Raw genomic sequence first — 11,503 nt, 5'->3', positions numbered from 1 at the left:
GCCCCCCCCCCCCCCCCCCCACAATTGCGTGAGCATTCATGGCCCGCCATACAATTTCCACACCCAGCTGTGGCCCTCGGGCCAAAAAGTTTGCCCACCCCAATCTAGGAACTAGAATCAAGGTGGGGGAATTTCTGCAGATGCTGGGACAGGTAAATAAATCGAGAGAAGTACCACCCTTTGGGGTGAATTGCATATACTGATACAGACCAGGTTCAAGAGACCCAGGAAACAAAGAAAGAGCTTGTGGTATTAAGAGCCAGCATGAACTGACTGGGGGCGGGGCTCATTTTGATCCAGCAAACTGATGTGCCTTTTTAACCAAGAGGGGAAAAAACTCTGCTGAAGGGTTTGAAGAACTGGAACCTGATAAGGTCTCTACAGAAAAGATGATTGATACCTAGTAAGCTTACGCACGCATTTAGACTTTTTGTTGCTTAGGATATGTTTTCTCTGTAATGCTTCTGTCCTAAAAATAAACATACTGTGCTCTGCGTAAGGCTGTTTGGTCACTGGTCAACCAGTGTATTCGCCCTTGATAGAGCAAGTGTGAAACTGCAGATGCTGAGCTAGGTCAGACCTGCTGTGATAATCAGTGAATTGCCAGGGGCTTCAACCTAAAGCCCTGGTCTGGAGGGAGAGGGATGTAGGTCCCTGCCCGGAGAGAGGTGACTGTTAGAGGCCCAACACCTAAGGGGGCATTCCTTGAGCAGATCATGGAGAGAGTCAGAGGTGCAGTTACCTGAAATTATGACACAATGTGGTAGTGGAACAAGCAACAGCCGCCGCCTTGTCTTCTGGTAACCTATACTGCTTCTTCCATCTGCTGCAGTCCTTGCCACCTAATGATGACTAAGGATGCGACTTTGTCATGGAGGTCACGGATTCCTTGATTTTCCATGACCTCTGTGACTTCTGAAGCGGCCGGGGCTGCCCGAGCAGCTCAGGCAGCTCCTGGGTCAGTCACACCAGCCACTGCTTGGGCAGTCTCAGGCCACACCACCCCCACAGCAGCAGAAGTGTGGGTGTGGGAGGGGGTTCAGGGCTGGGGATTGGGGTGCAGGAGGGGGTGAGGGCTCTGGGCAGAGCTTACCTTGGGGGGGCTCCCCAGAAGCGGCAACATGTCCCTCCCTCAACTCGTAGCTCTGTGCGCTGCCTCAGCCCGCAGGCACCACCCCCACAGCTCCCATTGGCAGCGGTTCCCGGACAATGGGAGCTACGGAGCTGGCAGCGTGTGGAGATAGGAGCTTAGGGAGGGACATTTCGCCACTTTCGAGAAGCCGGATAGGGAGCCTGCCAGCCCCGCCAATCCCTTCCTCCCCCCCCAGCACCAACGGGGGTCCCGGGCTGCTCCCACCCGAGAACCCGCGGCACCCCCCTGATTGCCCCCTGAGCATCTGCGCCCCCCCGTGCAATCGTGGTGCCCCATGCTGCTGTCCCCCCCAAGCGCTCTCCGGGCTGCCCCCACACGCATCCAGGCAACCCCCCGGGCCACCCCCTGCCAAAGACCTGCGGCCCCCCCTCCAGTGCACCCTCCCCACCCCCCCAAGCATCCACGGCCTCGCACGTGCACCCGCAGCACTCCCAAGATTTAGTCAGGGGGTATAGTACAAGTCATGGGCAAGTCACGGGCTGTGAATTTTTGTTTACTGCCCATGACCTGTCCATGACTTTTACTAAAAATACCCGTTGACTAAAACATAGCCTTACTGATGACACAGAAAGCATCTTCCATAAAAGCTAGGGCTTCCCTTTACGGTAGGGGTTTTCAAAGATCCTCAGAACAGTTTTTTTATTTTTTATTTTTTTAACTTTTAAACATAAAAAAAAATAAAAGTCCAAGACTAATCTACTGTGCCATGGATATGAAGTATAGTGAATCAAAACTGGATTCCATAATGCCTAAAAAGGATTCTGTCAAGACTGAAAACTGAAAGGACAGTTTCACTTTCTGATTCCAGTGTATTAGTACCATGCTGTTTGGGTTCACAAAGCTACAAGGATATAGATAATTTTAAATCCATTTGATATGTTTACAATATGAAAAAAATAGAAAAAAAAACCTTACCCTTTTCTAACAGTTAAAAATAACCTGCAACCACCAAACATGGGATTTAACCTAAAAGGATTATATCCTTTTAAAATTACAGAAAATTTTTGTAAATTACTCGTCTATTACAAGACACAGACAAAATACAGAATCCCAGGATATCAGTATTAAAATTCTGAATCAGATTTGCAGCAGTTAGGTCAGCAATGTAGTTGGTTTTTATTAGTCAAAATTCTGTGTGTGGTCTGGCAGTGGAGCATAAAAATATGCAAACATACTAGGAACACTTCCATTTTAATAAGTTCACATGCAGGAGTAACAGGGCCTGTGGAGCTGCTGTGTACCTGCAACAAAACCTCTCAAATGTTCTCTCATTTCAGTCCTAAAGTTATCTATGTTCCACACAAATGTAGTGTCCCCTAACTTTTACTGCTGAACATTATTTACATCAAAAATAAAGAATCATGACAGTGAAGTAACAGAGTTATTTATGCTAGTAAATGAATCCTGCAGCATTTTAAATTTCCTGAATATATTTTAGGCCCTCATTTTGGGTCTTGTCAAACATTTGGGCTTTGGTAGATCAGAAGGCTGAAGCTACAATTCTCATTAACATCTACAAATCAGCCCCATACTAAGAAAACCCTCAAATACAAACCCAACAAGTTAGAGGAATATAAATGAAAAGTATCAGAGGGGTAGCCGTGTTAATCTGTATCCACAAAAACAACAAGGAGTCCGGTGGCACCTTAAAGACTAACAGATTTCTTTGGGCATAAGCTTTCATGGGTAAAAAACCCATTTCTTCAGATGCATGGCTGATGCATCTGAAGAAGTGGGTTTTTACTATGAAAGCTTATGCCTGTATAAATGAAAAGTTTACTCACATGCCAAGCTCCACCAGGTGGTCCTTTGCCAAGCACTATATGTGGGATATAATGATGCTGTTCTAGCTTCCAGTGCAGAACAGGTGGATAATCATAGCCAAAGTCAGCATCTGGATGAAGCAGTGTATCAAAAAGTACTGCAACTGGATTGGAAGAACGTCCTTCAAGACCTTCAGACAAGTATTCTAAATCCTATATTAAGAAGAAAGATTTCCTTGTTGATGCAACTGTTACTATACAGTATAGTTTTAATGTGCAGACAGAATTTCAACTGGAAATCACTATTGCAAAATCAAACTTAAAGGAAAACTGCAGTAATTAGTTCTAGTTTAGTTAAAATATTTACTATAATGGTATATTCAAAGCAATTTTAGATACAGTACCTCTCACTGTTTCAGTATCGCCATAACTGAAAGGTATTGCTGTCCCTCTCAATAGGAGCTCACATTTTAATACATCAATAGCTGCCAATATTTGAAAACTATCAATAGAGACATTTGAGAAAGAAAAGCAGGGGGACACACCTTTTAACTCAACTGAAATACATTTCACTAGGAAAACCTTTTAGCAGGACAGAGTACATTGATACTTTTAAAAAAAGATAAAGGACAGTTCCTCTTAATTAGGGATGGTTTGCATTCCCAAGAAGAGTCAACTCTAATAACATAAATTAGGATTGTACTCATTGTTTGAATATAAAGAAAATTAACAACTTTTAAAGTTACCAGTTAAATCCTATTAATAAAAGGACAAGTCAGCCATATTTTTAAATAATAGAGGTTACCATAAAATGAACAGGTTCCTTAAATCACACTCTCCATCATTGTGTGGTTATACTTACTCCCCCGCTGCGGAGGGGTTGGACTAAATGACTTCTATCATGTCAAGAGGTCAGCCTCCTGTATGAATGGCTATTCCCGAATTTATTTCATTTCAATACTATTTATTCTTTTTTACTAGTCTTTTTAGATTAATTAGAAACTATTTTACAATGTAGTTTTCCTTTAACAGATGCTTTATAAAACTTCCTACCAGGGGTAAGAAGTGGGTGCCGACGGGGGGGGGAAGGGGGCAAAGACGTTAAGGTGCTGCCGCAGCAAAGGACCCTCCTTAAAGCACTGCCACAGCAACGCTTTAATGTCATTGCCCCTTTTGCCCACCCTGGGCCGCCAACTGGGGGAAGGTGGGGCGGTGCAGGTGCCCTGGGGCTGGTGATTTAAAAGGGCCCAGGGATCCCAGTCACCGCTGTTGCTACCGCGGCAGCGACCGGAGCCCCGGGCCCTTTAAATCACCGCTGGAGCCCCAGGCTGACATCCAGCCCTGTCCCTTCTGCCCGAGGCCCCACCCCTTCTGGGGGCCCAGAGCTGGGCCCCCATACTGGTATGTACTTAATGTTACTTTCACCCCTGCATCCTACAAATATTTATATTCTTTTTTCAGCATCCACCTAACTGCTAAGTTTTCAAAGCCAGAAACACCAGCTTAGCAAAGGACTTTGCAACTAACCAAAAGAAAAACTAAGACTTTAGACACCATTTTGTTGACAAGGCAAGGAGACATTTTATTCTCCAAAATCAGATTGAAGCCCTGTGGGTGCAAAGTTACAAATACACAGCATTTATAGCCAGCAGCAAAGACAAATTGCTTTCCTGCCAAAATCAAACCTGGATTCATTGAGGCCTACAAAGTTGGCACCTGAGTGATGTTAAAAACAAAAACTACTTCATAGTTCAAATTTTCCAATTTTATTTCCTCTATCCAGATTATTTCTCCCTCCCTATATTAGATGATTAATACACTGTTACAGTGAAATATACATACCAGTACATGACTAAGAGCCCAGTCACTTACTTACTGATGGACATAGTGCATATCATCATTAAATAAAATTCAGACTATAAATAAGCAGATGTAAAGAGCACTTACTTTGAGATGAATAATTTTACAGCATAACTGAAATTAGCCCAGTAAATTCAGTGTTATTTTTGTGCAAGTGAAGATGCTGAATGTTGATTAACAACTTGTTAAATATTTTAACTGTGACTGGATATAAAGTATGCTGGATCTCCATAAAGTAGCTTTCTTAAATTTCTGAATTAATAATTATCACTTATTTAGCACTTTACACATTCAAACCCCTTTACAAATATGATCTTCATTTTACAGGTGAGAAAAATGGAGGGAGAGAGATCAGGTGACTTGCTCAAGGCCACAGTGGGAGTTGCTGGCTCCCACTACTATGCTTATACCGTACCTTCCTCAAGGAGTAATAGTGTAGGTCTTGAAGAATTCTTTGCAGGTTAAGAGCATGCCAATGGCATTACATATCTTAAATGACTATAAAGGATCTTAAGAAGCTCATAAAAGGAAACAAAGTGTTTACTAGTTTGGTCTGTTAAAGGAAAACAATTGGATGAAGTGTTAGTGAAAACTTACTTGGTCAACAATAGAGAGATGTCTAGCTTCTTCTAATTTACTGTGCAAAATGGGATTTGGATGTACAGCTTCAAGAGACAAATATGGCCTATACCCAGACAGCATGTAAGAAAGACAAATTCCCGAAGGTCCATTCCCTATTAAAAACAAAAGTTAAAACATTTTAACAAACATTTTAAGAAGTCTTATTACAACAGCTAAGGTATGTATATTACCACAGAAGTAGTAAAATAATTATATTGTAGCAATGTCCCAAAATGTGCTATGCATATAGCATACTATCCCTACTCAGAAAAGCTTACAGGCTAAAATCTTCACATTACAATAAATCCTAGCACAGGGGACCTTTTCAAAAACAACCCTGCAGAATGCTTTTTGGGTGGTGGGGGAGAACAGTTGGTTAAAAAGAGAAGAGTACGAGTATTGTGAGGAAGACACGAGAAGTCATTCTTCCGCTCTACTCTGCACTGGTTAGGCCTCAACTGGAGTATTGTGTCCAGTTCTGGGCACCGCATTTCAAGAAAGATGTGGAGAAATTGGAGAGGGTCCAGAGAAGAGCAACAAGAATGATTAAAGGTCTAGAGAACATGACCTATGAAGGAAGGCTGAAAGAATTGGGTTTGTTTAGTTTGGAAAAGAGAAAACTGAGAGGGGACATGATAGCAGTTTTCAGGTATCTAAAAAGGTGTCATAAGGAGGAGGGAGAAAACTTGTTCATCTTAGCCTCTAAGGATAGAACAAGAAGCAATGGGCTTAAACTGCAGCAAGGGAGGTTTAGGTTAGACATTAGGAAAAAGTTCCTAACTGTCAGGGTGGTTAAACACTGGAATAAATTGCCTAGGGAGCTTGTGGAATCTCCATCTCTGGAGATATTTATTTAAGAGTAGGTTAGATAAATGTCTATCAGGGATGGTCTAAGACAGTATTTGGTCCTGCCATGAGGAGAGGGGACTGGACTCGATGATCTCTCGAGGTCCCTTCCAGTCCTAGAATCTATGAATACAAACATGATATTTAAGCCAGTCTCAAACTTTTTGGGGTGGGTGGAACTCCTGATAAAGCACAAGCTTATGAAAATCTAAAACCAGAAGTATGCCAGTGTAGGTCAATGTTGGACTGATTAAAATAAAAAACTCGGTCACTCAAAATATAAACACAATATACATCCAATCTGGCAACAGAATTTGATAGACAGTGAGTTTTGTCTACTTGCCCTTCTTTCTATGGTTAGCGAAGCCATTTAGTGACGACAAATATGAACTGGTTTGAAAAAGAGTAGAAAAGGAGCGCACCACAAAATGTGACAATATCAAAACAAAGGTGTCAATTGCAAGTTCACTTGCATCAATTTTCAGCTGATTTATAAGACATTTCTGCCCTGTCAATACTATAACTAGTAGAATCAGTAGAACTGATTACAACAGAGTTGTTTGAGAATTGGTTACAATAGGAGAGAAAATTGCAAAGTGGATGAGATTTAAGTGTCTCTGTAATCAAGTTAAACATCAGAGCCAGTCAACTACTACATGCATCGCCAGTGCCCAGCACTATAGGACCTTGATTTGGTTGTCATCTAAACATTAGCATAATACACTATACACACAGAAATACTATGTTAAAAGAACATTACTAAGTTTGCAAAGTCAACCCTCAAAAGTTATGAGAAGCCAGAATTACGGTTGCCTATGCAACCTTAATTTGGTCCCCTATGCATTTGATATAATCTCTAATTACATGATTACATATTATTTTTTCCACAGCATCCCTGCCTCATCTAGTATATAGGATGGATGGTGCTCATTTAATGAGCAACTATTCAATATTTTGTTTTATCGTCATTGTTCAATATGGCCCTTATTTACTGTACACTATTCAAACTTTACTCTGAAGACAGAATTATTAGTTTCCTCATGGATATTATAATGAGTGCCATATAAATGCCTAAGTGCTTCACATTTAGATCCACTGCACAGACCTCTGCCACTTAAGCTAATAGAGTAACTGATAGCAATAGAAGATGAGTAGTATCAGCCTATAATTAAATAACAAACCTGGTTACGGAGACACTCTGAGGTTTCATCTACACTACAAGAATGTCCCCCATGACTGGGTCAAAGATTTAACCAATTACAGGGAAAACAAAGTCCTGTGCACAACATAACACAACTGGGCCCCCTGACTTTATTAACATTGTAATGTAGATGGGCCTCGGATGATTTTCTGATCAAATGGTTTTAAATAAAATATATATTTTTAGATGGTAAGCTCTTCAGGGCAGGAATCACATTTTTCTACAGTGCCTATCATAATGGGGCCCTGATCCTCATTGGGGCATCTAGGTATTACTGCAGTATAAATAAATAATATACATTTTAATTTTAAACTCCAACCACCCCTTCATCTAGTTATATAAATATTGGCTGATTGCATAATGGTAGAAGTGAGTCTTGGTCAACAGTAATCTACGATAAAAGAACCCTCACTATCATAAATTAAGACATTGTAGTGCAAATAGCCATCTTTGTGAACCAATGAATGTAAAAACGGTTATTGCAAACATTGTTTTTTGGATGAGAACTTAAGGGAACTTGTGTTTACAGGAGAATGAACTGCATTCTGGGCAAAATAGACTGAGTTCAAAAGCTAAGGTGTTTGTTTAGCACAGGAAGTATCCAAGATCTGGGCGGAGGGGAGGACTATCTTGAACTTTGGCATTTGCAGAAATTTTTTAAAATAAATCAAATTCAAAAGTGTTCTGTTCCCTCCCAATCTCTTGGGGATCAGGAACAGGATGAAGTATAGACATTGGTTTCTCCATGAGTGGAGAACCATCTCTATTGTCCCAATCTGAAGGAGGAGAAATATTGCCTCACTTATATTTATATTTGCTTTTAGAGGTGTGTATGTTAAATTCAATGATAAAATAAGGTAGACATACCCCCCTACCTGTTCTGATTAATTCTATTTAGTATGTGTCTTGGACTTTGTCCATCACTCAGCAGTAGTAATCTTTGATGTTACTTTTAATGAAAGTAGGTGCAAAGTTTTCAGACAGAAGTATGATTTTCAAATTGATGGTGTCCCTTTAGCGATATTTTAGAAACATTTATTGAAAGACTTTTCCCCAGTAAAACACTTTTTACAACAAGAGGGAGTTTGTTAAATGAAGATTTGTTTCATCTTCTGAGTTTTCCCCTCTCTCTCTACCTTTCTTCTACTTAATAAATGCCAAATAAATATTTGTATTTCGCAACACACTAGCAAAACCAAGTCCTGGCTACAGAACTGTAAACATGAAGCACTACTAATACTGTGGCAGCAAAGAATAAAAAATGAGTAACTTAAAAGTAAGTTACCCTAAAAATATCTCTCCAAGTCCCAACAGCACTATTTATCTGAGTAAGTACTATCTGCATGAATAAGGATTTGCAGGATCAAGTCCTAAATTACACATAAGATAGGGAAAGATGACAAACAAAGGTCAGGGGAGATTAAGGGAAGGACAATATAAGGTCAAGATAATTGTGTAATGAATACATCATGTTATTCGTTTAATTACTAAATTTGTGCAGTGGGAAGACACTAAGGCTATGTCTACACTTGCAGAGTTTTTGCGCTATCAGTTTCACTGGTGATAGGGAGCCAGTAAAAGAAAGGCGCTGATTTGTGTTCTCACTTACTTCCACAGGCATCAGATCATGTTCACATTTGCAGCACTTCCATCGTGGATGAGAGCAGCACACTGAGGGCAGCTATCCCACAGTGCAGCTCTCTCCATTTTGAGGATAGGTCTTGAGGGAAGAGAGGGGGTGGTCGTGGGGCATCCTGGGTCCCTGCACAGCCTCCTCTCCCCAAACACTGATCAGCTGCAGTAGTTCAGCATTGCTCCAAGCAGGGGACCATTTGCCCTGGGGAGCAGCCATTGTCACCAGGCCAGATAAGTGAGCACTTGCCAAGAAAACAGGAAGGGGAGTTTCAAAGTTCCCAGGGCTTTACAGGGGGAGGGGCAGACGTCTGTTTACCTGGCATCAGAGCAGCAGAGCTGCTGGCCAGAGTGGTCACCTAGGCACTGTGTGATATCCTCCGGAGGCTAAAACCTGTGTCAACAGGAAGAACGTTTCTTCACTTGCACATCACCGCAAAAGCTTGCGCCCCCCCGACCCTGGCCCAACTCTGCCCCCTCCCTGCCCCTATTGGATCCCTCCCCAAATCCACACCCTGGTCCCGCCTCTTCCCCAAGCGCGCTGCGTTCCTCCTCCTCCCCCCTCCCTCCCAGGCTTGCCGCGCGAAACAGCTGTTTCGCGGCGCAAGCGCTGGGAGGAAGAGGAGAGAAGCAGGATGCGGCGGCCGCTCAGGGGAGGAGGCGGAGAGGAGGCAGAGGTGAGCTGGGGGGGGGCGCGGGGCGGGGAGCTGCCAGTGGGTGCTCTGCACCCACCAATTTTTCCCCGTGGGTGCTCCAGCCCCAGAGCACCCACAGAGTCAGCGCCTATGCGCAAAAGTATCACCAGTAAGAACTGTATGCCTCTCATGGAGGTGGTTTTCTGTTTGCGGTGAAACTTCTGAGTTTCACCGCAAAAAATCACTGGCAAGTATAGATGCTCCCATGTTTTTTGTGCAAAAAAGGGACTTTTTGCACTTTAAATGGCAAGTGTAGACATGCTCTAACATTGGGAAGCTAAAAGAACGATGGGCAATGAATGAGGGATGGGAAGGAAGACTGGGAGATTACATGGCATACATGATGAGGGAGATCATTTCAGTCACAAGAGGTAGCACAGGAGAAAGCATAGAGGCACTTGGAGAAAGATCAAGATGAAATACAGTGAACAAATTTGCCATTCTTTTATTCTGTCTTACTAAAGTATTATTTCCATTTTTTTGTTAAGACTTCTTATTGGAACAGGTGCATATTAGAGATAATAGACTGTCCACTGAGGGGATCAAGTTATAAGATTTCCAGTTCTAAAATATATGATTAAAAAAAAGTGTTCGGACATATTTGGGATAAAAACGTTTATTTTTCACTGGAAAAAGTCATGGCTGCTGCATTTGATGTGGGCAAGTAGAGGAGTTCTGAAGGCAGCAGCAGTACTTAGTACAGGTATTTGCATAATGCATAATTATTGAAAACCAGTGCAAGTTTTGAATCAGGAACCATATGGCAGTCCTGAACCATGACTAGCAGAAATGCCAGGACACTATCTCTTCCTGCAAGGTATGAAACTCACCATAGCAATAGAAGCCTCTGTCATCTCCAGGTTAACATATTATTATGGGCACTATGTTTGGCTAATAATGATGCATCAGATGAGATAGAGTTCAGCACCTTGCTTTGACAATTCAACAGTTGAGGAGGATCCCAGAACTCAAGCTCCAGCCCAAGCCTGGATATCTACACTGCAACTGTATGGCCCCATAGCCTGAGTCAGCTGACACAGGCCAGCAACAGGTGTTTTATTGCAGTATGGACATATCCACAGGATCCACTCCTGAAGAATTTATTTCTTCTAGCAGTTTGTCATTTGGCAACCTTTATAGTACAAGCCTTTAATAAACTGTTTTATCAAGTCTACAGTTTAACAACTTAAACTGATTATCTTGTGAAGAATCAGTTTTATGGTGTGATGATTTTAATTGCTAACAGCACCTAGACACTATAGTGATTGCTGTTTCAGAAAAAAAATATGAATAAATACAGTTCAGGATGGATTAAAAAAAATCAGTGATTTAAAATAAACACAAATTGAATTTTTAAAATTTAAACTAGATACAAAAAATTAAGCGGTATATGTTTTCTGCCAAAGTTTTGAAGAAAATCAAACCAACAGGTTGAAGTCACTGGCTAAGCACCTGGAACCACAGTCTGCTGAAGTGCTAAAACAGCTTTTGACAGCTGTAGGCTCTTCTGCAGGTACAGAGAGAATATTTTCTTCATTAATTTCAGCTAGTTGAGTTCCATGATTAGTTCAAAGCTAAAAACCAACAGATGTTGACAAAGCAGGAAAGCTTGTTTTCTCTTCCAATCTAATAATAAACACTATTTATAAATAATAAATTTATTTATTTATAATAAACGGGGGGGAGGGATAGCTCAGTGGTTTGAGCATTGGCCTGCTAAACCCAGGGTTGT

The 11,503-nt window shown here is 41.7% G+C and overlaps 1 protein-coding gene across 1 annotated transcript in view; it reads right to left on the bottom strand.

Annotated features, from left to right (window-relative positions):
- The window catches only part of OSGIN2 (oxidative stress induced growth inhibitor family member 2), a 31,034-nt gene that overhangs the window by 12,409 nt on the left and 7,122 nt on the right, over nucleotides 1–11,503 (bottom strand). Inside the window, exons 3-4 of the mRNA XM_026659069.2 lie at nucleotides 5,374–5,510; nucleotides 2,938–3,129 (exon numbers count right to left, since the gene is read on the bottom strand). Coding sequence (XP_026514854.1) covers nucleotides 2,938–3,129; nucleotides 5,374–5,510 — 329 coding nt within the window. The remainder of the gene's footprint in view (nucleotides 1–2,937; nucleotides 3,130–5,373; nucleotides 5,511–11,503) is intronic.

Source organism: Terrapene carolina, unplaced genomic scaffold, assembly GCF_002925995.2.
Source record: "Terrapene carolina triunguis isolate 2854851 unplaced genomic scaffold, T_m_triunguis-2.0 Scaffold58, whole genome shotgun sequence".
In the NCBI taxonomy this organism is placed as follows: Eukaryota; Metazoa; Chordata; order Testudines; family Emydidae; genus Terrapene; species Terrapene triunguis.
This window is presented reverse-complemented; position numbering and strand designations above follow the sequence as displayed.